The 27,021-nt window shown below is 36.9% G+C and overlaps 1 protein-coding gene across 1 annotated transcript in view; it reads left to right on the forward strand.

Annotated features, from left to right (window-relative positions):
• na (sodium leak channel non-selective protein na) overlaps positions 1-27,021 on the forward strand; it is a 1,005,813-nt gene that overhangs the window by 422,472 nt on the left and 556,320 nt on the right. Inside the window, exons 15-16 of the mRNA XM_090411658.1 lie at positions 2,638-2,769; positions 20,484-20,621. Of these exons, the coding sequence (XP_090267784.1) occupies positions 2,638-2,769; positions 20,484-20,621 (270 nt within the window). The remainder of the gene's footprint in view (positions 1-2,637; positions 2,770-20,483; positions 20,622-27,021) is intronic.

A 27,021-nucleotide genomic window follows, 5' to 3' on the forward strand; every position in this document is an offset into this window, starting at 1 on the left:
AAAAAAAAAAAAAAAAAAACAGGTACTAGTTATGTCTAAAGATGACTGTCTCCCAAATCTTAGGCAAATTTATACAGCCATATTTGTTAAGATTCAGAGTATGTTTCATGGCTTCTGTTGCTTCTAAGGACAATCTCTCTGACTTGTAAAAGCTTCTGTGCAGTACTTTTGTTTTTCTTCCAGTTGATCCTGTGTGCAGGGGGTATCCAAAGCATGGTCTGCTAGGCCTGACTTGCCATAGCAATAGTGCCAAATGTATCTTTTATGTTCACTTATACGAATGTCCACAGTTTTTTCCTCTTTGACCGTAGTAAGCTTGATCACATGAACAGGGTATTTGTAGACTCCTGGATGTGATAAAGGAGAGATGTTGACCTTGGATGAACGGATGAGAGTTGCTAATTTGACACACGGCCTGAATACTATGCTTAGTTGATGTTTATTGAGAATTCTAGATATCTTTTCCAATGTGCCTTTAATGTATGGAATGGTGACTGTTTTGTTGTAGTTCTCCATGGTGGATAGTAGGAGGGGGTTTCTTGGAAGCATTTAGTATTTTGTCTATCTTATGGGGATTATAACCAATGGCTAAGAAGGTGTGGCGTAAGTGAATCAGTTCAACAGCAAGAGCATTGTCATTCTATCAGATTGCTCTTACTCTGTGGGTTAGCGTTTTTAAGATACCATACCACTGAGAAGGGTGATGGTGTGATTGTTTGTGTAAATATCTCCCTGTATGTGTGGGTTTTCTAAAAACTAAGAATAATAAGGAACCATCTGGGAGACGTGTGATTAGTGTATCCAGAAAGGGCAGACAGTTATTAGCTTCCAGTTCCATTGTAAAGTGAATTTTTGGGTGTTGGCTATTTAAATGCACTAAGAATGTATCCATTCAAATAGCAAGCACATTGTCAACATAGCGTAGCCAAAGCATTGGTTTGAGAGTGGCTGTATCAATAGCTAGTTTTTCTAGGTGTTCTATGTAGAAGTTGGCTATAAATAACCAACACACAAAAATTCACTTTACAATGGAACTGGAAGCTAATAACTGTCTGACCATCCTGGATACACTAATCACATGTCTTCCAGATGGTTACTTATCATTCTTAGTTTTTAGAAAACTCACATATACAGGAGATATTTACACAAACAATCGCACCATCACCCTTCTCAGTGGTATGGTATCTTAAAAACACTAACCCACAGAGTAAGAGCAATCTGATAGAATGATAATGCTCTTGCTGTTGAACTGATTCACTTACGCCACACCTTCTTAGCCATTGGCTATAATCCCCATAAGATAGACAAAATACTAAATGCTTCCAAGAAACCCCCTCCTACTATCCACCAAGGAGAACTACAACAAAACAGTCACCATTCCATACATTAAAGGCACATCGGAAAAAATATCTAGAATTCTCAATAAACATCAACTGTGCACCATATTTAGATGGTATGTCAAATTGGCTACTCTCATCTGATCATCCAAGGACAGGATCTCTCCTTTATCACATCCAGGAGTCTACGAGGTACCCTGTTTGTTTGATGAAGCTTACTACGATCAGACAAGAAAATCTGTAAACATCCACCTCAGTGAACACAAAAAATACATCTGGCACTATTGCTATGGCAAGTCGGGCCTAGCAGACCATGCTTTGGATACCCCTGCACAGAGGATCAACTGGAAGAAAACAAAAGTACTGCACAGAAGCTTTTACAAGTCAGAGAAATTGTGATTAGAAGCAACAGAAGCCTTGAAACATACTCCGAATCTTAACAAATATAGCTGTATAATTTTGCCTAAGATTTGGGAGACAGTCATCTTAAGACATAACTAGTACCTGCTTTCTCTCTCTGTTTTTTTTTTTTTTTAACATAGAGAGCACCTAATTAGGACTCTAGTAATTGTGTTGTTGTTAGAATTTTTCAAACTAGTCCCATTATTATTATTATTACATCACACCTCCAGGGAGTCCAAAGACTCATCAACTGAGGGCATCTACTCTACAACTCTTCGTCTCACTACTCCACCAACTTCATCACTACTCAATACTTTATCATCTAACACCAGCGCCATCTACCACCACTAATACTTTCACAGACAATCACAATATTATTACACCATATTGTTGTAGTCTCGCGTTCTGTGACAAACTGTGTTTTGTGCTCTGAAGATCCTGGTTATAACACTAGCGAAATATCAGCAATAAGTCAATAAATAATTATTTACTTATCTTTCTGTGTTCTGATATATACTGTCAAAATTTGTCAACATGTATAAAGAACACATAAGCCTTTTCACACGTATAACAATAGTCAAAATTAATATTAAATATTTTACTAGAAGTCAGGTTAGGGTTGAATTAGTTGACGAAATTAGTATGCCATAGAATAGTGGGATGATTGTATAATTTAGCTGTTTGGCACATTTAGAGTTATGGCAGAAGCAACTAAAATACTCAACTATGCTGTGCTAGGATATTCTGGGTATAGATGGTTTAATTTACTTATATCTGTGTAATTTCCTGTGTACTTTTAAATAGAATAATTTATTGAAAATTTAATTATTTCATGTGTGAGAATATTATGCAGTTCTGAGTTATTATTTGAAAATGAAAATTAATCTTTCTTTTATAGATTTTTGGTCCAGGAAAAAAGCTTGGAAGTTTAATCATTTTTACCATGTGTTTATTAATCATAACATCAAGCATTAGTATGCAGCTCTTCTGTTCTTTAGCTGATTTCAATAAGTTTGAAGCCTTTCCAGAGGTCTGTAATCTACAAATAATCTAAGATATGTAAAAAATAAATATTTTCTTTTATGATGCAGTCAAAGAGTTGATATTAATAAAACAGTAAGTTATGACAGTAAGCAAAAGTTTGTGGATATGTGGGAAGAAAGGACAGATGGAACTGTAGAAAGCAGGAGGGAGAGGGGGGGGAGAGAGAGAGAGAGAGAGAGAGATGATTTGCATTTGACTGGGTTTCATGTAATAATATAATGTAAAAATAATATGATGCAGTCAAGGAGTTAATATTAATAAAACAGTAAGTTATGACAGTAAGCAAAAGTTTGTGGATCTGTGGGAAGAAAGGACAGATGGAACTGCAGAAAGCAGGAGGAGGTGGGGGGAGAAAAGAAAGAGAGAGAGAGAGAGAAAGATGGGTTGCATTTGACTGGGTTTGATGCAAGTGATTAATAATTCTTTTATTTTACAGCAGAGTCATAGTTATATGCAAAATAATCCCTAAAAAAGATTATCATTATTATTATTATTATGAGCAACTAAAAGGAACCCTTAGACTCATCGAGGGAGGCCCTAAACATCATGTAAAGAACAGCTATTCAACATCCACACAGTATCAATCATACTTTGCCTTGAACTCATTCGCAGTCATGGCACCCACAACAGACTGGCAGCTTATTCCACTCATTCACTACTCTCCAAGTAAAAGACCTAGTTCTAACACCCATGCTAACCACACTCTTGCCCAGTTTCCATGGATGGCCTCTAGTCCTCCCACCACCAGTCCTCAAAAATATCCTCTGAATTAATCTTAAAGAAATCCTTTAGTAATTTGAATGTCTCAATCATATCAACCCTTTTCCGCCTATCAACCAATTTCTGCAACCCACAAATCTTCAACCTGTTCTCATAAGGTTCATTCCATAGACCTGCTATCATCTTGGTCACTTGCCTCTGGATCCTCCCCACCTCCTCCCCATCAAGAAGAAACTCTGGCACCCAGATCTGGGCACAGTAGTCAAGATGGGGGTCTTATCAAGGCTCGATACAGAGGAACAATAACTTGATTGTCTCTGTTCGTCAAAGTATTCTTCAGTAACCAAGTGATTTGATGAGCTGATTTAGCCACTTTTGCAATGTGCCCCCTAAACTTCAACTCCCTATCCACCAACACTCCCAAATCCCTGGCCTCGTCAATCTCCTGGAGTACAGTTCCACCAATGTGGTATACTGGTGCTAATCTTTTCACCCCAAAATACATAACCTTACATTTGCTACATTACGGAGGTTTGCACAAGACAGGAAAGTTACTGTTATATCATATGTGTGACATAATTTATGATAAAAGAGGAAACCAATAATATATCTTATCTTCTTAAGTAACCAAGTGAAAAAACTTGCAACAACTAGCTCTAATCCAGAGTATTCTAGTAATAAGATTTGACATCTTTTGACTACTTGTATATGGGAAATATATGACTTCTGCATTACTTCAACCTACCTTGCTATCTCTTCTGGTCTGGCTCCCACTGATGAGATCTCAGGTAGTGTGGGAATAGAGAGGTTCTGCTCAGTGGCTGAGTGGAGCCACCACTGAGTTTCCTGTCCTTGAGTGATTCAGGTCAGGAGTGGAGTCTAGTAGAGATTCTTTAGAGTCACTCAGTGAGATGAGATTTAGTGATCCTATAGATCACTCAGAGTTTTTGGAGAAGTATCCCTGCACTTTAATATACTTGATTGAAGGTTGAAACTTGTCTGGGTAGTGGACCTTCCCATAACACATAGCATTATACATGTCTGTAAGGATATGTGTCTTGCATTATGGGATACTAAGGCAATTGATGGACATTATTAGCCTGTATATACAAGTAGCCCAGTTGGGAAGTTACTTTGCATGCAAACTGTGTGCTTAGATTTAGATAAAGGATTAAACTAAGAATATAATTTCTTGGCATCTTTAATTTATAGTATGACTAAGTGAAAAAACTTTCAACAATATTTTCCACCTTTTTTTGTCATTAGTGCCAGCCAAAACAGTCTTGCATTATAATACAGAAAATTTAAAAAAATGTTATCTTATTTCAAATCATAAAAAAAAAAAATTTATTTGCAAAATATCATTGCAAATGTAAAATGGGTTGGTTCCTTTGCCTGGTGATGTTTATAGCAGTGCTTGGTGATATTTTATTTTATAGTGTTAATCATCCTGCATTATCCACAAAATCAGCAAAAGAAAATCAAGTAGTCATAACAATTATGGTTTCCCCTAACTTTACTCCAGCAGTATTTGAAGTATCAATGCCTCAAAAATACAAAAATATACCAAAAATACAATCTAAATTGCATAAAAAATACACATGCACACGTATAAATCATAATCATTGTTACTTTTTTAAAATAGTCATATACTTTCTGTTATACTATCTTTCACCAGAAAAGCTTTGATTTATTGATAGTTTGGACTCACTATTATTAAGAGACTAGCTTCCTACTAGTTTGCAAATGTTAATTAGGGATAAAAGAATTGCTTCCTTTAAGGCAGTAGTCAGAACTCCTTTATTTTTGAAATTGCCAGAAGGCATTAGAGGATTTTATTTATTTATTCATATACTTTCCTTGATTTCATTTACTAAAGAAAATTCTCTATTCTGTAATAACTGGTTATATCAGTAGGTAATATCTTGAATTTTAGTACTATATTGTTAATTTTTAATAGCTTAGTGTACTTGTGTGATTGTTGGTCATGTGATTTGTTGCTGACTTTTTTGTTTATTTTTAATTAATTTTTGAATCTTGCCTTTCAAATACAAACTGATCAGCATTTAGAACACAGTAGACTGACCTCACAGTTATCGAACATCAGCAGGTTTGGATTATTGATATCACTACCCAGTGATAACAACATTAACAACAAAGAACAGGAAAAAATGCTAAATATTGAGATCTGCCAATCGAAGTTGGACGACTGTGGCTTAAACACACTAAAGTCATCCCAATAGTTATCAGTGCACTTGGTGCAATTTCAAAAAAGCTATCCAACTATTTACATTTAAATGTATATATAAATATATACAATATAATATATGATAATCCTCTCTAGATGAGTCTTTGACTCCATGGGGCAATGGTAATAATAATATAATATGATCTCTATCATTATCCTATCCACCCATTGCTGAATTCTCTTTATGACCAATTGTTCCAGTACCTTTACCACATTTCCAGAGATATTGATTGGTCTATAATTAGCTACTGCAGTCTTAGAATCTCTCTCTTATGCAAAGGAATTATTTTGCCCTCTTTCCATGGCGTTTGAACTCTACCAGAGCTGAGATTTCAATTAAAGACCCTAGTCAGAGACATTGCCCGTTCCCTTTCACATTCCCTTGATATGCAATCTGATATCCCATCTAATCTCATAGCTGTATTCACATTGCGATTCTGCAATATCTTAAGAACCTCCAATTCATCCATCTCAGTTCCCACATAACTTTCTGTCATGTATTATTATTATTATTATTATTATTATTATTATTATTATTACGGGCAGTTCCAAGGAGTCCTTAGACTCATCGAGGGAGGCCCAACATCATGTCAAGAACAACTATTCAACATTCACACAATATCTATCATACTTCACCTTGAACTCATTTACAGTCATGGCACCCACAACAGACTCTAGCAGCTTATTTCATTCATTTACCACTCTCCAAATAAAAAACCTAGCTCTAACACCCTTGCTAACCATACTCTTAACAAGCTTCCATGGATGACCCCTAGTCCTCCCACTACCAGTCCTATTCTCAAAAATATCTTCGGAATTAATCTTAAAGAAACCCTTAAGTAATTTGAATGTCTCAATCATATCACCCCTTTTCTGTCTATCAACCAATTTCTGCAGCCCACAAATCTTCAACCTGTTCTCATAAGGTTCATTCCATAGTCCTGCTATTATTTTGGTCAATCATCTCTGGATCCTCTGCTTGTTAAAGTGTTTTTCAGCAACCAAGTGATTTAATGAGCTGATTTTGCCACTTTTGCGATGTGTCCCCTAAACTTCAACTCCCTATCCACCAACACTCCCAAATCCCTGGCCTCGTCAATCTCCTGGAGTACAGTTCCACCAATGTGATATACTGCTGCTAATCTTTTCACCTCAAAATGCAAAAACCTTACATTGTTCCACATTAAATTGACATCCATTCTCCTTCATTCATCAGTCCTCCAAACCATCCAAATCATCCTACAAAATTTTGACATCCTGAGCATTCACTATTGCTCTACCTAACTTTGCATCATCCGCGAACAGATGCACAGTTCCTCTCAGATTCTTTCCTATATCGTTAATGAACGAATTAAACAGTAGTGGTCCAAGAACAGAATCCTGCGGCACACCACTAGTCACAGGCCGTCTTTTGGACTCTACTCCTGAATAAACCATTCTCTGATATCTCTCCGTCAACCACCCTCCTATCCATCTTACCAACCCTATATCCATCCCCATATGCTGCAGTTTACTGATTAGAATTCCATGTGGTATCCTGTCAAAGGCCTTAGCAAGGTCCAGCAGAATCACTGTAAACCAATTATCCTTATCCAGTTCAGCCGTCACTGTGTTATAAAACATTAGCAAGTTACTGAGGCATGATCTACCCTTCACAAAACTATGCTGTCCCCATACAGTATCCCATTTTCATCTATGCAATCTTGTATTTTCCTCTTGACTATTTTCTCCAAGACCTTGACAACAATTGCTGATATGCTGATCGGCCGGTAATTTTCAACAGCAGTCTTGGAATCTCCTTTATGCAGTGGAACTATTCCCCCCCCCCATGGGATTAACCTAGACCCGAGACTCAAATTAAACAAAATGGTCAAAGGCACTGACAATTCTTTAGCAGCTTCTCGTACGACACAAGCTGGTATACCATCCAATCCTGCAGATTAATTGACATTGAGGTTTTGTAATAGACTATTCACCTCCACTTCATTCACCACAGTTCGTGTGTAAGCAGTTGGTTCTTCCATTTCTGCAGTGTCACCACCTGGATGATATATTCCTGCAAAGTGCTCACTCAGTAATTCTACTATATCAACTGATTCGGTTACCTCCCTACCATCGGCATTCTTTAAAATCAATCTGCCGTATACATTTTTTCTTTTACTTGCAACATATTGAAAAAAAGCTGTTTGGGATTCTCTTTAGCCTGCAGCTAATGTTCTTTATAATCCGCTTTTGCTTTTCTTACCACGCTTGTTACTCTTCTGGCCTGGGCTTTATACCGTTCATGTGCCTGCAGGTTACTTTTCTCCTTAAATTCCTTCCACAGTTGTTTCTTTTTTTGCAGCTCAAGCTTAATGGTGTTATTTATCCATTTAATCCCTACTTGATTTATTATTCGGACTCTAGGTATACAGTCAGCCATTGCCCCCTGCAAACACTTCTTAATCGCCTCCCACACTATCAACATCCAGCCCTTGCAGTTTGACATGCCGTGGCACTGAGCCAATCAAACTCCTAAGCTTGTCATACTTACCAGCCCGATAATTCCACATGTATCCTGTCTTAATTGTAAATTCTACACCTTTAGCCACCTCCCAAGTCAAGACCCTATGATCCCTCTCATCAATTGGTGGCAATGTGGTCATATTCATTACAGTCAAATCCTCAGATGCAGTTACTAGGTCAAGCACTCTCTGACCCCTAGTATTTTCCATTACATGCTGATGCAGATAGTTATCCCTTAATAGCTGCATAAAATCCAATTCCTCCTCCTGTGTGTCCTCTCCTCCCTCCAATCAATGCTGCCATAGTTGAAATCTCCCATAATAATTACCCTCCTTCCACTCATTTTTTCTATTTGCTTATGCATACTATCTCCACCATCTTTTCCATCACCTGGTCTATAGCAGCACCTGATTGTATATTTTGTTCTGCTGGCCTCAATCTCACACCAAATGGCCTCAAATGTGCTCTTTTTTCTATCCTGCAATTCAACTTCTATTCTCCTTGGCTGCAGCTCATCAGCTATCATCAATAATATTCCTCCCCCCATTTTATTTTCCATGTATATCACAGCATTTGCCTCATTTGTATAATACACCCTTGCAAAGTTATCACTCAGTAACTCAACTATTTTATCTGCTTTTCTCACCTCATCACCATCACCACTCAATAAGGTTAATCTTCCGTAGTCATTCTGCCTCTTACTTGCCGCTTAAAGAAAGAACTCTTTGGGATTTCTTTTGATTTGCTCAGCTAGATTCTTATTGTAATCTGATTTTGCCTCCCTTACAATACTGGTCACCTTTCTTGCCTTTTAGGGACACAAAACACACGTGTTGAAATGATTATTTTACTTATTATTAATAAAATAACAATTGAAGTTTCGACCCCTGTATTGAAGTCATCATCAGAAAAATACATGTATATATGAAAACAAGCTACATGTTCTTGCACTCTACAAAGGTAAATTGAATTTGCTGTTAATTGATCTTTTACTTAGCCTGACCTCGTGGTAAAAAAAACACAATAAACCCTGCTAAAGTCCTCCCATACCAAGCTTTTCTTCAGGTCTTGTACAGTTCAGTTGCTGTACTAAGATTTTCATCTGGACTTGTACAGTTCAGGTTACTATTGAATGTTTAAAAAAAAAAAAAAAAAAAAAAAAAACACTTCACAAAGTCTTCTTGTATTGAGATTTTTCTTTGGCTTGTTCTGGTTGCTATAATGGTTGCAAATGGATCCTCAACATTCTTGCAATCGTTAGGCCATCATTTTTGTTCAGATTAGGATCGTGGTTCAGCATTTCACATGCTTCTTTAAATTTGCTCTCAAACCAGGTTTTGGTGCAGTGTAAGGACATGATACCTTTCCAATCAATTCTGTGGTATGTCTGGAGTGCATGGTCTGAAAGGCCGGTTTTTCCAAAATGGAGGTATTTAATGTGTCATTTGTGTTTTCCTTCCTAATTTGGATGGTTTGCCCTGTTTCCCCTACGTATGGTAGATTACATGTGCATTGTATTTTGTAAACCCCTGGGTGGGCTAGGTGTGGAAGAGGATCTTTGAAAGAACTGAGTAGGTGTCTTAATATTGTTGGGGGTTTAAAGGTGGTTTTTATGTTGTATTGGTGTAGTGTTCTGTCTATTTTTTACAAAATGCCTCTAACAAAAGAAATGGCAATGGCATTCTTGAAATCTACAACCTCACCCAAGGTGAACTCTCGCTACTGGAAAAAGGCCTGAACTTTGCCATTGCACCAAGGTCAGTAAACAAACTGGATATCATTTATCATATTGAGAGAAGTCTAAGATTCCTCCAATCTAGTTGACAATGGAAACATGTTTAGTATGCACAATGTTTCTGTATGGATATTGAATTTAGTATGCACATCGTGCATACTAAACTCAAAAAAAAAACTAAGCAGCAGCCTAAACAAAATGGAAAAACTCACCATCAAATCCCTAAAAAATAACAAGGACATTATAATCACAAAATCAGATAAAGGGAATGCTACTGTTGTTTTAGATCGGCCAACCTACATAGAAAAAATGAACTATTTGGTATCAGACCATAACACCTACTAAATGGTAAACTATAACCCTACAAAATGCATCAAAAAGAAAACAACTGAATTAATTAAATCCGTTTACACATGGCCAGAAGAAACTACCAAAAAACTAATACTTCATTGCACCCATGATTTATGGCCTGCCAAAAATACACAAAACAAACATGCCACTGCGTCCGATTGTTGAAAGAATCGACAGCCTGAATTACTACTTAGCCAAAAAATTAGTGGCTACACTCAATTCCTTGAGTGTGGCCGCTAGGTCATTCTCCTTCGTATATAAAAAATACACAACATTTCATAAGCAAAATTAAAAACATTGCACTCAACGACCAAGATTTATTAGTCAGCTTTGATATAACTGCCCTTTTCACCAATCTCCCAATCGATGATACTATTGTGCTCCTACAGAACATATTTCCACATGACATCATGCCCTCTTTGCCCACGTACTCCGCTCCAGATATTTCGTGTGGCAAAACAATTTTTACCTTCAACAAGAAGATACAGCCATGGGCTCATTACTTTTCCCCCCAATAGCTAACTTTTATATGGAAGACATTGAGTGACAAACTCTAGAATCAGCCTGCCTACAGCCCAAAATTTGTCTCAGATACGTTGATGATATTTTCTCCATTTGGCCCTACCGCTGCAAAGCACTAAATAGATTCCTTAGCCACCTGAACAAACAACACAAATATATCCAATTCACCATTGAAATAGAAAAAAACAACTTTCTTTCTTTCCTAGATATACATCACACATCTTCCCTCAGGCTGTCTCTCCTTCTCAGTCTACTGCAAACCCACACAGGCCAGTACATACACAAAAATTCTTAACACCACCCAACACAAAAACTAGGTGTGATAAGCACCCTTAAATACAGAGCTGAAACTATTTGTTCAAATGAGCAAGCTCTAAACCAGGAATATGTGATCATCAACCATACATTTATAAAAAATGGATACAGTAAAAAAACTATTCACACCACTAAAAACAAAAAATATTTCGAGAATGCCATTGCCATTCCTTATGTTAGAGGCATTTCGGAAAAAATAGACAGAACACTACTCAAATACAACATCAAAACCACCTTTAAACCCCCCAACAAAATTAAAATACCTACTCAGTTCTTCCAAAGATCCTCTTCCACACCCAGCCCACCCAGGTGTTTACAAAATACAATGCACATATAATCTACCATACATAGAGGAAACAGGGCGAACCATCCCAATTAGGAAAGATAAACACAAATGACACATTAAATACCTCCATTTTGGAAAAATTGGCCTTTCATACCATGCACTGCAGGTATACTAGAGAATTGTGATTGGAAAGGTACCAAGTCCCTACACTGCATCAAAACCTGGTTTAAGAGGAAATTTAAAGAAGCATGTGAAATGCTCAAACACGATCCTAATCTGAACAAAAATGATGGTCTAACAATTGCAAGAATGTTGAGGATCCATTTGCAACCAGAACAAGCCAAAGAAAAATCTCAATACAAGAAGACTTTGTTAAGTGTTTTTTTTTTTTTTTTTAAAAACATTCAATATCAACCTGAACTGTACAAGTCCAGAAGAAAATCGTAGTATAGCAACTGAACTGTATAAGACCTGAAGAACAGCTTAGTACAGGAGGACTTTAGCAGGGTTTATTGTGTTTTTTTTTACCACTAGAGGTCAGGCTAAGTAAAAGATCAATTAACACGTTCGCTGCCACGCTACTTCAGCATAGTCTGTTCCCCTACGCCGAGCAATTTCACTTCTTCAAGATCAGTACGATAATCTCGTTGCCGGCGGTAAGCATCATACAAGTATACTCGTAGTTGGCTTGTACAGAGCATATACGATCTATGAGAATACACAGTTTTGATGCTAGCCCCACAAACTAAGCATTTTCACTTCTTCAAGGTCAGTACAGTAATCTCATTGCCGGCGGTAAGCGTCATACGAGTATACTCGTAGCTGGCTTGTGTAGCTGGTTTACCAACTACGAGTATACTCGTAGTTGGCAGTGAACGTGTTAACAGCGTAGATTCAATTTACCTTTGTAGAGTGCAAGAGCATGTAGCTTGTTTTCATATACACATGTATTTTTCTGATGATGACTTCAATACAGGGGTCGAAACGTCAATTGTTATTTTATTAATAATAAGTAAAATAATCATTTCAACACGTGTTTTGTGTCCCTAAATTCATAAATATGAATGCTAATCACCGTGTAACCTTAAAAGAAAGAGTGCTGTTCATGAGTTTGGTGGTCACCTTTCTCTGTTATTATTATTATTATTATTATTATTTATATGGGCACTCTATCAAGTCAAAAGACTCATCGCAGAAGACCCACTCTATCCATTAATACAATGCCTATCATACATCTCTTTAAGCCCATTCAATGTACTATAGGTTTATTGTATGATACTAGTTTATTGTATATTGAGTGCCCCAAAATGAGTCTTTTGGGACACTCACAACTACCTCTGAGAATTGATTCCACTCACTTGCCATTCTCCAAGTAAAGAATCTAGTCTGTACATTCTTACTAACCACACTCTTAGACATCTTCCAAATTATTTTTCCTTACTCCCCCCATGTATTGGAAAATTTCTTCTGTGTCAATTTTATACAATCCCTTTAGTAATACCATGCCTGTCAGCTAAACTCTGCAAACCAAACACACCCTTACTCCATCCTCATGGGGAAATATTTCACATACCTTATATATCCTTCACAGCATTTTCTTCTTCTGCAGCTCTGCTTAATGATATTACTCATCCATCTAACTTCTACCTGCTTAACTCTCCTTTCCTTAGGTATACAGTAGAATACCTAAAGAAGCACCTGCCTTGTGCTTCCTCTCGATGACCCTTAACTAGCTCCCAAGCACTACTAATATCCTTCCCTTGCAGTGTTTTATGTCATAGCACAAACTTAAGCTTCCTCCTAAGCTTGTCATAATCACCTGCCTTGTACTTCCACATGTACCTCTTCTTGACAGAATATTCCTCTTGTTTTACAATCTCATAAGTCAAGATTGCATGGTCACTTTCACCATTGTGGCCACCTTGGTTATGGATAACTCTTCTGATCTTATGACCATTTCCAGTATTCTCACTCTCCTAGTTCCCTCTATCACATGCTATCTCAAATAGTTATCTCTTAGCAGGTGTATAAATTCCATTTGCTTCTACCATGTGATCTGTCTTCCTCTCAGTCGATATCTCCATAGCTGAAGTCTCCTATAATAATCACTCGACCTGTACTCATTGTACTAATTTGGCAATGCATATCATCCAGATCATCTGTGGAACTCCCTGGCTTATAGCAACAATCAACTGTGTATTTTGTCTTACTGGCCTTGATCTAACTCCATACTGCTTCAAATGAACAGCCACACTCCCACCTATCTCCTATATGTTTTGGCTACAATTCATCAGCAGTACTCCCATCCTATCTTCTCTGAAAATACTAAACCCTTCACGTTCTATGTAACTGAATCATTTGCTTTTAGCCAAGTCTCTGTAATTCCCGTGACTTTTGGCAAGGTTTCACTAACCAGTGTCAAAAACTGATCTGTCTTGTTCCTAATACTTCTGGCATTAGTATATAGAGACTGCAGCATCCCTTTAGACTTCAATCAAGTTAATTCCAAAACTGACTACCCCCTATTCAATATTTTTACTTGAGATGCTAGATTCCATACTTGGTCAATCTCACACTTACCCCCAAGAACGAACTACTTTTAGTTTTCAGAGTATTTTTTAAGGAAAGACTACATAATCCTTTAATCTCTTTGTATTTATTAAGTCTTATTATTTTTGTTATTTTATTATTATTATTTTTTTATTTTTTTGGCAATCACTCCAGGGTAAAAAGATGGAAATAAGAAATCATTAATCTTTATGCAAAATCAGCATTCCGAAATCCATTAATATGCCAATAACTTTATTTGAGACAGTGCTTGTGATATTGTTACCATTCTTGACAACATACCTCCATGGAGTCAAAGAACTCATCATGAGAGGTACACACTGTTATATGCAAAGCCTATCAAATCCATTAACACCTCTATCAACCATTCACTTATCCACGTCAAGAGTTTATATTCCAAACCAATATTTCTCCAGTTTATGCAGCAGCTTTTCATGTTGATAACCTATCAAACGTGTTAGCAAAATCCAACAATATCATAGTATATCCATTCCCTTTATCCAACTCAGCCATAACATTGTTATAAAATATGAGCAAATTGCTAAAGATTGACCTTCCTTTAGTAAACCTGTGCTCTTCCTTGCTTGTCTGTCTATCCATTTCTGTATGCAAGTTCTTACCAACTTCTCACTTCTCTTAACTCTTCACCACCACACCAGAGATACTGATAGGTAGGTAGTTAGACATGTCAGTTTTATTGCACCACTTTGTGCAACAGAACTGCCACACATTCTTTCCATTCACATAAGATCTTATCTGAGCTGAGAATTATTACTATTATTAAGAGAGACCTCCAGGGAGTTAGGGACTTATCGAGTGAGGCCACATACTACACGCACCAGCTATCTATCATATTTATTCTTAAATTCATTCACACTGCTTATACACACACAACATCCTATGGCAATCCATTCTAGTCACGCACCACTCTATGAAAGAAAAATCTAGCCCTCCCCCCCCTCCCCCTTCTCAGCAGCATTCATTCTCAGTTCCAAGTATGCCCTCTTGTCCTTTGCCCACCCTCCATAAAATAAAAATTCCATCAGCTGAAATCCTGTATTACCTTTTCAGAAGTTTGTAAGTCTAAGTTGTATTACCTCATTTTCTCCTGTTTGCTAGTGTCTGCAGTTTACAAATTCTCAGTCTGTCTTCATAATCAGTATTCCACAATCCTGGTATCATTTTTAACACTCTCCTTTACACTCTTTCCACTGTATCAGAATCACAACAGAAACCAGGAGACCAGACCTGTGCACAATAGTCCAAGTGAGATCTTATCAAGGCCTTGTGAAGAGGCAAAACGACATCCTTATCTTTATATGTGAAACTTCATTTCAGCATTGCAATTATTGTTTGAATAGTATTTGCAATCTTTGCTACATGGCCCTGAACATCAACTTGTTATCTACTAGCATTCCAAGATCCCTAGCCTGATCAGTTTCTTCAAGCATAATCCCATAAATATAATAAGACATTGGATATCTAATCACACAAAAGTGCATGACTTTACATTTACTGACATTGAACTGACATCCATTTTCCCATGCTGACAATTCCATTCTATTCAAATCATTCTTTAAGTACTTCATATCAGCAGCATTCCTAATTACCCTGTATATTGCCTGTCAATCCTTTCCAATGTGAGTAATGTACAGTGGATCAAGGACTGATCCTTGTGGTACACCACTGATTACTTAAACCTTACAGATTCACTTTCCCATGTATACCACTTTTTTGATATCTGCAGTCAACCATTCTCTTATCCATTCTAATCTATAACCCAAACCCATAGTCTCCAATTTATGCAACAATCTGCACACTGAATTCTGTCAAAAGCCTTAGCAAATTCCAGAAGTATCATTGTGTATCCATTCCCCTTGTCTAGTTCAATGGCAACATTGTTATAGAATATGAGCAACTTGCTAAAACATGCCGTTCCCTTAGTAAACCCATGTTGTTCATTGCAAAGTAGAGATTCACTATCTATCCATTTCTGAATGCAAGCCCTGACCAATTTTTCCAAAATATTCACCACCACCACCACTCCTGAGATACTAATTGGTCGATAGTTGGATACATCGGTCTTTGAACCACCGTTATGCAATGGAATTACCATACATTCTTTCCATTCTGCAGAATCTTCCCCGTTCTGAGACTCATATTAAACAGCCTGAACAAAGGAATAGCCAATGTTCAGCTGAATACTTTTTAAGCACACGTGTTGATATACCATCAGCAGTAATACCTCCTCTTCATACACCTGAGTTTCTTCATCCAATGAATAGGTAGTAATGAATGTAATGTTGCATACACCAAATTGATAGTATAGCTTTTAGCTAAATGGGTATTCATTAGTTGAACAACCTCTTCTGCACCTGTAACCCTTACACTATCTGCATTTAGAAGAGTTATTCTTTCTTATTCATTCTTTCTTTTACTTGTAACATATCGATAGAATTCTTGTGGGTTGTCTTTAGCTTGCAGAGCCAATTTCTTTTCATACTCAGACTTTGCTTTCCATACAACAGTTGTGACTATTCTAGCCTGCTGCTTATAATTTTCATAACAGACATCATCCTTATGCACACACTATTTTTTCCACATCATCCTTTTCTTATGAATCTCTTGCTTAATAAGATTTCACATCCATTTGACTTCTTCCCTATTTATTCTTCAAACTCTTGGAACACACTCTGATATCTCATCATTTTAGTATTGTTTGATTGCTTCCCGTGTACTGTCAATATTCTTCCCATCCATCAACCGATCCCATTCCACTGAGCTCAGTATACTCCTCAGTTGGTCATAATATCCTGCTTTGTAGTTCAGCATTTAACTTTTTTGAATGGAACATTCATAAGTGAGTACTGCATGATCACTGTCACTAACTGGAGGCAGAATAGTTACATCTTTAACTGAAACACCTTCTCTCACTATAATGAAATCTAACACTCTTTGACCTTGAGTTCCTTCTGTTATATGCTGCTTGAGGAAGTTGTCCCGCAGCAGCTCAATAAATGTATTTTCATTCTTCTCATGATATTCTACTGCTACCCAATCAATATTTGGATAATTAAAGTCTCTTTTTGCACATCTTGTCTATTTGCTGATGCATTTCTTCATCACTAGCAACCAATCCACCAGGTCTGTAACAACACCCCCACTATGTAATTGATCTTGTTAGATTCTGTCTCACACCAGATGGCATCAAACTCACTGGCACATGAAATACTGTTAGTAGTAGTACTACTACTACAATCATAGGTCTCAACTCTAACTGGATTCAAGTCATCCAATATCATTATCATCACTCGCCCCCCCTCTTCTCTGTCATTTCTAAAAATAGGGTACCCTTTACACTCAATACCATTTAGTACATCTGATTCTGATAGCCAAGTCTCACAAATGCCTATAATCTGAGGTCCGAATATATTGACTAAGGCAACAAACTCTACCCCCTGTGTTTCTGATACTCCCATCATTCATGTACAGACATAATAATCTATCTGCATGTTCTTTTGTATACTCTTGTCTGCAGTCTGCATGACACAGTTAGACAACTTGCAGATCTCTGTTCTTTTCTAGTGCCTTATACATGTAGTCATCTTTGCACATGTTTGATGGTTTGATGGGTATGAACCGGATGAACACAAAGTCAAAATCATTCTCTTCTTGTCAACATTTCCATGACAAAGCCCATTCCCATTATTAACACAATTATGTAACATTGTTGCTCTTACACTCACATTCTCACCATTCCTCCCTTTATAATTTAGTTTCCCTGACTCTGTGTGTTAGATCTCATAATCAAATTATATAAACGTCAGTGGTCAATCCAATTAGGCTGAACATTCCTTTAACATGCATGCTGATATCCCATCAAGTCCTCTTGCTGAATTCATGTAGTACTTTGCACCAACCATGTTACACACACACACACACACACACACACACACACACACACACACACACACACACACACACACACACACACACACACACACACACACACACACACACACACACACCTACCTACCCGCCCAACCAACCACATCTTAGCAAAGTGAGTACTCATTATTTGAACAATCTCATCTACTTCCAACACAAAGGTACTGTCTGAATTCACTAAAGTTATTCTTCAACATTCATATATTTCTTTTACTTTCAGCACAGCAAATTTATAGCTTCTCTAACTCTTATTATCACAATATTCCTTCCTCATCATCCAGCAGCATGTGAAGTATCTTGCTTAATAAGATTGCACATCCATTTCATTCCCACTTTGTTTGTTCTTCAAACTCTAGCAATACATTCAGATACTTCTTCATTTAAGCACCTTTTCATAGTTTTCCAGGCATTCTGATATCCTTTCCATTCATTAACATCGAACTCAAGATAGTATTCTTTAGATTTGTCATAATTTCTAGCTTTGTAGTTCGGCCTTTAACCTGTCCTAATTAGAACATCCATATAATTTTCTACTTTATAGGACAGTGTGTTATCACTCTCACTAACTGGTTGTAAAACAATCACATTCTTAATTGAATAGTATAATTTCTTATACTACGATCAGATCTAATACTCTTTAACCTCAAGTTCCTTATTTCACATGCTGCTTGAGAAAGTTGTCTTGCAACATCTCAACACCTCCTTCATTCTTATCATCAGATTTCTCTTCTGCCTAATCACTGTTTGTGGATAATTTAAATCACCCAAGATTATTACTTGCTTAATATCTCTCAGGGTAATTTAGCAGGTATCCTAACCACTTGGCCACCAGACCAGCAAGCCTGGCTGGACAAGTGGTTAGTATACTTGCTCTCCAACCAACAGCCTATGGGTTTGAATCCCACCATGGGCATGCAAAATTAACTTTAACCTGTCCTAATTAGAACATCCATATAATTTTCTACTTTATAGGACAGTGTGTTATCACTCTCACTAACTGGTTGTAAAACAATCACATTCTTAATTGAATAGTATAATTTCTTATACTACGATCAGATCTAATACTCTTTAACCTCAAGTTCCTTATTTCACATGCTGCTTGAGAAAGTTGTCTTGCAACATCTCAACACCTCCTTCATTCTTATCATCAGATTTCTCTTCTGCCTAATCAATGTTTGTGGATAATTTAAATCACCCAAGATTATTACTTGCTTTTACTTAATATCTCTCAGGGTAATTTAGCAGGTATCCTAACCACTTGGCCACCAGACCAGCAAGCCTGGCTGGACAAGTGGTTAGCATACCTGCTCTCCAACCAACAGCCTATGGGTTTGAATCCCACCATGGGCATGCATGTTTGGGATTAACTTTAGGGAGGAGATGAATCTCATTGCCTGCTGAGAGACAATCACCTTGCTTATTGGATATCTGAAGTGGTTTGAAAAAGTTTCGTGTTTGGTCTCTAGAACAGAGTTTCCAGACTATTAAAAATAAAAAATACAAAAATATATAAAATTGATAAAAATAGAAAAAACATAGTTGTGATGGGAGGAACCTTAATATGTTTTTTTTTCTTTTCAATTGAAGGTGAGTTAGCTGATCTCATACAGAGGTAGCAGGGTTTTTTCTCCTGGAAACTCTGGTTTTTCATCCTGCATACAGACAAATCAGCCTTCAGAACATTCTATCTGTGTAAAGGTAAGGTCATGCCGGACTTGTATATATTTAAGGAGAACTGACTTTGATGTTGTTCACAACTGCCAATAGTTGGGGTTCACCAGGCCAGTGGAGTTGGTGTTATGGTCTGGAGAGCTTTTTCCTGGGCTGCCCTAGGTCCCTTGGTTATTGTCCCACAAACACTGAATGGTACAGGCTACAGAGACCTATTAGCTGACTATCTCCATTCTTTTCTGCAGGAGGTCTACCCCAGCCACATTGCCATTTTTTTAACAGGACAATGCACTCTGTCATCAGGCTCATACAACTACTCAGTGGTGGGAGGTACATGACACTGAATTCGCCACATTGCCTCGGCTCCCAAACTTCCCTGACTGTAACCCAATTGAACATGTGTGGGATATGCTAGAATGGAGTGTGAGAACTGCTGATCCTCCTCCTCCATGGAATGAGCATGAAGTGATGGAGTTGCTGCAGCAGACATGGGTTGGTTATGTTCGACTCATGTAGAATGCTCGATACCTTGTGGAATCTTTTCCTAGGCATCTGCGAGCCTTGAATGCATAGAGAGGTGGACCAATACATTGTTAGGTAGGTGTTCCTAATCCAAAGCTAACTCAGTGTAATTACTGCTAGTACACCTAGCAACTAAGGAAAAAAATGGCTGATTTATGTATAGCAGACCAAAGGTGTTTGAATTTGTAACTTTTTTTAAAATATAAATACTTAAATATAAATATAAATAAATAAAAATATAAATATAAGTTAATTTTTTGAGTCATGTTTTTTACATTAATTTTATATATTATACATTTAAAATTTTAGGCTTTTATGTCCATGTTCCAAATTCTTACTCAAGAAGGCTGGGGTGATGTTATGAATGAAACAATGCTTCGAACTAGCAAAACAATAGGTCCTTTGGTGGCCATATATTTTATACTTTATCATCTGTTTGTCACATTGGTAAGTTTTTTTGTTTGTTTTTTTACATTTATTATAGTTTTAATGATAATTTTTTATAGAGAAGATTTTTATCTGATGTAGATACTTGTTGACAGCAATGCAGATTGTATACCTCAAGTGAAGAAGATAAAGCAATCTGAAGTCGAATGGATGACTAAATAAATTAAATAGGAACTGTAGATGAAAAAGAGATTATGAAAGGCTAAAGAGATAGGGAGAACAATTGCATGAGGAATATAAGATTCAGGCTAGGAAAATTACTAGTATAGTAAGGAGAGAAAAATTTGAATATAAAAGGAGATTTGCACTGCAATGAATCCTAAAGAGTTTTGTTTTTTTTTATTTGCCAGTAAGGGAAAAATAATTGTGGACAGATTACTTTGCTGGATGGTGATGACACTCAGTTTACTAGAATCTTCCATCTGAAGCAGGCATTATTCCTAGAAAGGAATAATAAGAGAAGAGAAACATTAAAAAGTGAATTAAGAGGATGGTTTCTGAATATTGAGTATGCTAGATATATAGATAGCTGTATATTGCCTGTCAAATCCTTTTCAATGTCAGTAATGTGCACTGAACCAAGGATTGATCCTTGTGGTACACCAGTGGTTACTTTAAATCTTGCAGATTCACTTCCCTCTATATGCCACTTTTTGATATATGTCAGTTAGCCACCCTCTTATCCATACTAATATTTTATAATCCAAACCCATATTCTCCAACTTATGCAACAGTCTTCCATGCTATATTTTATAAAAAGCCTTAGGAAAATCCAAAAGTATGATGGTATATCCATTCTTTTTGTCTAGTTTTACTGAAGAGATTGAAGAGATTCACTGTCAACCCATTTCTGAATATGAGCCCTGACCAATTTTTCCAAAATCTTCACCACCACTCCTGAGATACAGACAGTTGTCTTTGCACCACTCTTGTGCAATGGGATTACCATACATTCTTTCCATTATCGTGGAATCTTTCCTGTTCTGAAACTCAAATTATATAGCCTGATCAAAGGAAAAGCCAGTTTTAGTACCTGTGCTGATATCACATCAGTCCCTATTGCTGAATTCTTATACAGTTTGTGTAACATTCTCTAATACTCCTCTTCATACACCTGCGTTTCTTCATCCAGTGAGGAGGTAGCAGTGAACTCAATGTTGCATACACCAGCTTGATAGCTTTTAGCAAAATGGGCACTTATTAGTTGACCAACTACTTCTACATCTTTCACCCTCACACCATCTGCATTCAGAAGAGTTATGCTTTCAATTTCATTCTTTCTTTTACTTGCAGCATATTGATAGAATTCTTGTAGGTTATTTTTAGCTTGCAGAGCCAGTTTCTTTTCATATGCAGAGCTAGCTTTCTGTACAATAGTTTTGACTCTTCTAGCTTGCTGCTTATAATTTTCATAACAGATATCCTTATGCACATGGTATTCCTTCCACGTCATCCTTTTCTTACGAATCCCTTGCTTAATAAGATTGCACATCCATTTGACTCCACCTATTTATTGTTCAAATTCTCGGGACACGTTCCGATATTACATCATTTAAGTATTTTTTAAATGCTTCCCATTCACTGTCGATATTCTTTCCATTGAGCAACTGGTACGATTCCACTGAACTCAGTATACTCCTCAGTTAGGCATAATTTCCTGCTTTGTAATATAGTATATAATCTTTTCTGAATGCAATATTCATAAAATTAGTCACTTCCGAAGTGAATACCACATGATCACTCTCACCCACCAGAGGCAGAATAGTTACATCTTTAACTGAAACACCATCTGACACTATTATAATAATAATAATAAGCACTTCCGTAGCACAATTTTTATGAATGATGGTATATTGCACCCTTCAATTGAAAAATGCCTAAGTTTGATTCTCATTGTGATGGGAGAAATCTTTATATGGAAGTTTTCAATTTTTTATTTATTTATTCTTATGGAGTTTCCTCCCTTTTCTCCCCTGTCCCTAATGGGGCGAGTTGAGCCCCCTCATGGGGGGTTAAGTATATATTGCTGTAGATCCGTGTGTGTTCACAAGACCGGTTTGCCTGCTTGTGGGATGAAAAACCCCAGATAAACTGTGGGTAAAAACCCTGCTGTCCACACCCAAGACCAGCTAACTTGGCTATGGCTGAGGAAGATCCTTAAGCTCCTCATGTTGGCAACAGGAATCGAACCCAGGACACACCTTCCCCAGGCATATGATTGCGTTGCAAAGCACAAAGCCACTGGGCTAACTGCGTGGACAGTTTTCAATTGAATGTGAGTTAGCTGATCTCATGCAGAGGTATCAGGGCTTTTTCTTCCGGAAATTCGGGTTTTTCATCCTGCATACAGACAAATCAGCCTTTAGGACATGCAATTTACAGACAAAAAATACTAGTGGTGGTGAGTAGTAGATGGCATTGGTATTGATGATGGAGATGAAGAGTTGTAGAATAAGTGCCTCCCCCTTGATGAGTTGTTAGACTCCTTGGAGGTGTCATGAAATAGTAAATAATAATAATTAATCAAATCTAACACTCTTTGACCTTGCTTTCCTTCTGTCACATACTGCTTGAGGAAGTTGTCTTGCAACAGCTCAATAAATTCACTTTCATTCTTCGCATGAGATTTTACTGCTACCTAATCAATATTTGGATAATTAAAGTCTCCCATCCTGATTACTCTTTTTGCACTCATCATCATCATCTTTATTTGGTGATGCATTTTTTCATCACTAGCCACTGATCCACCAAGTCTGTAACAACATCCCACTATGTATTTGATCGTGTTAGATTCCACCTCACTCCAGATAGCTTCAAACTCGCTGCTACATGAAATACTGTTACTAGTACTAGTCATAGTTCTCAACACTAACTGGATTAAAGTCATCCAATCTCAGCATCATGTCCCCCTCCTCTCCTATTCTTCCTAAAAATAATGTACCATTTGCGCTCAACTGATACTGCACACAGTTAGTATATCTGATTCTGATAACCAGCTCTTATCACTTCCTACAATCTGAGGTCCCAACATATTGACCAAGGAAACGAACTGTATCCCTTTGTTTCTGATACTCCTAACATTTGTGTACATAGATAATAATCTACTTGCATTATATTTTGATTACTCTTGTCCTCAGTTTTCACAACACAGTTGGATAACTTACAGATCTCTTCATGTTGGAAGCTTAATGGATTTTTTACAACACTCCGAAAGGATTAAAACAGAATTTAATACTTCCTATATTTCATCCTAGTCACTAGGACATCTACGGGGATTACAAAAACAACTAATGTAACATTAACACAAATATCAGAAATATAGGAAGTATTAAATTCTGTTTTAATCCTATCTGAGTGTTGTAAAAAATCCATTAAGCCTCCAACATGATGTCCTCACAGCACTTTAGCCTCTACACACGAATTACATATATTTGTTCTTTAGTGCCTTATACATGTAGATGTCTTTGCACACATTTGATGGGTCTGAACTGGATGAACACAAAGTCAAATTCTCTCCTCATAATCATTACCGTCCCTCTTATACAAATCCAATCTTCCCTCAAACTCACTCCACATACCCAAAAATTTGCATCCATTCCTTCTACACAACCTATGCATTCAATCATTTGCCATCATTACCATTCTTCTTAATTTTTTTTTATCATATTAAGGTAATATACTTACTATTTCCAGTAACCCATCATGTTCTCTCTCTCTCATACTGAACTTGTTGCTAGTTAAGTCATTAGTACCTACTACAATTATGATCTCATTTACACTTCTTTTCTGTTTTAGAATTGCTTGCATTATATTTTTAATTTTTGTCTTGAAAACTTGAAATTATAACCTACTTGTCAACAGCATTTTTTATGATAGCATCACCATACCAAATAACATTCTTTTTTTTTACAAACAACATTACTTACCTGATTTTCATTATTTACTGACTTACCTGTTTCCATACTTTGTTGTTTCTTATTTTGCTGCTTAATTTTCTTATCCTCCCTATGTTCATTCAAATACCTCATGACTTTCTGTAATTCCCATGTGGTCTCTCTGATAAACTGCTTTAACTTTGCTATTTTGGAGTTAATTCATTTTCAATAATTTCCTTAATATCTTCAATAACCTCCTTAGCAGGGCAAGCCTTCTTTTTCTCAACTTTACTGCTCTTCTTAGATTACATTTCTTGTGCATTTTTGTCATCATTTTAAACTATATTTAATAGTGCAGTATCTTAACAAAAATATGTTATAAAACACTAAATACACTAAAATCACGAAAATCTACAGTACACTAATAAACTATAAAATACTAATTTTTCTAAGGGACAAACACAAAACAGATAAAAATCAGCAATTTTACACAAGAGCTAAATTCATCAATCACTATATAGCCTTGACCAAAATCATGAAATGATCTCACTATTTAGTTGATTATTTATCACAGTTCTTGAGCATTACAGAATATGGGATTAACAATACCAGCCAAGGTGGTCAAAGTTCTCTTTATCACTCCAAAATTCTTTGGAGTGTTGCAAAGTTGCTGCATAGAAGTTTCTATGTATTTGAACTTCTCCTTGTCACAAAACAGCTTCATCAGAGGACTGTCTTTTTATTTCACAATTTTTTATTTTCTTTCCTTTTTTTTTTTTTTTTTAGATCATAATAGAAGAATAGTTGACACCATGGCTTGATGGCTTGCTACTGCACATAATAAGATAACCATTGTTAATAGCATGTAGTTTCAGTGTGTATAGTTGAATTTTTGGCTGTACTCTATATAGAAGATGGTTTGCACTATGTAAAATGGAATATCTGTTTAGTAACAATTTAATTTGATTAAAATATATTTACTGTTGTTATACTATATGTGTGTTTGTTTTCAAATAATAATACTTGGGTAATCTGTAATATGATAATGTCTGTCTGTATGTTTCATGTATTCTCTGCCTTGTGAGATGAAAAATCCTAGTTCATAAAAGGAAAAATCTTGCCAGTATAAGACTAGCTAATTCATCCTCAGTGGAATAGCTGTTAGTCCTTATAAAGATTCTTTACACCCTAGATGGAATTCAAGCCCAAGTCTTTCCAGCTGAAGGGGGGGGGTATCAACATTATTGACTAAGTGGCAGATATCTTCTTTATATATACTTCTTTATATATATTGCATTTTTCTTAAAATTGTATGATTTTAATTTTATATCAGATCAACCCAAAAGTAATATCATTTTTAGCGTTAAGTTTTGAAAGAATATAAAAGGAAGAGCAGGAGAGTAAGACAGGAGAGATTCAAGAGGTGGATATGAATGGGGAAGTGAGTGGTATGAGTATAGAAAATGAGAGAATGAGTGTGCAAGAGGAGCAGGGAAATGGGTAGGCTCAGGGTGGACAGGGGTACACAGTGTGAGAAAGGTGGATGCTCCAAGAGGAGGTGAGAGCATGTGTAGGCAGGAAAGGAATGGGATGACCAGGGATCAAGCGGAAACAGTCAGAATTGAAAAGGGTTCTGAAATGAAGAAACAGAAAGAGAAATAGCCCCAGTCAAGCATGGAGAGATCACATCGAGTGAGTGGTATCAGTGGAACTAGCTGTAGATCCAGAAATGAGCTGTTGTGTTTGTATACAAATGCTAGAAGTATAAGAAACAAGGCAGATGAAATGGTTGCATTAATTGCGTCTGTTCACCCAAAGATTGTCGGAATAAGTGAGACATGATTGGAAGAGGATGACATCCTGACAGGAATAGAGATGGAAGGGTATGATGTGTTTTGTGAGGATAGAAAGGGTAAAAAAAGGGGGGGGAGTGCTATTGATGATAGAGAAAGAGTTATGTCCATACAAAGTAGAGATGCAAGATGGAAATAGTGCCAGTGATTTTGAGGCAGTATGGTGTGAGATAGAGGTGATTGGAATCAAATACTTAGTGGGATGATGTTATAGAACCAGGTAATGTGGATGGCGGTGATAGTGAAATGTAGAGTCAAATTAGCCAAGCAAATGAGAAAAGGGTGATCATTATGGGTGATTTTAATTATGGCAATATAGACTAGAATGATGAGATACAAACTGGAAGTAACGAAAATGAGTTTCTTGAGTTTTTGAGGGATAACTACCTCAGACAGTATGTAACAGAGGGCACACGAGGATTAAGGGTCCTGGATTTGGTCATCTCATCAGAGGACGTAATTATAAATGAGGTGTCAAATCATCCACCGATTGGTGAGAGTGACCATGAGGTGATTACCTGGGTGGTTACCAGCAGTGTAAGGAATCCTGTGCGAAAAGGGTACACGTGGAACTACAAGGGGGGGGTGGATTATGAAGAGCTCAGGAGACAGCTTGCGGGTGTAGCGTGGAATAAGGAGTTAGCTGGAAAAGAGATCAATGCAGCTTGGGGG

The sequence above is a fragment of the Typopeltis vanoorti genome, chromosome 21 (genome assembly GCF_054136105.1).
Source record: "Typopeltis vanoorti isolate ZY-2024b chromosome 21, IOZ_Tvanoo_1.0, whole genome shotgun sequence".
NCBI lineage: Eukaryota > Metazoa > Arthropoda > Arachnida > Uropygi > Thelyphonidae > Typopeltis > Typopeltis vanoorti.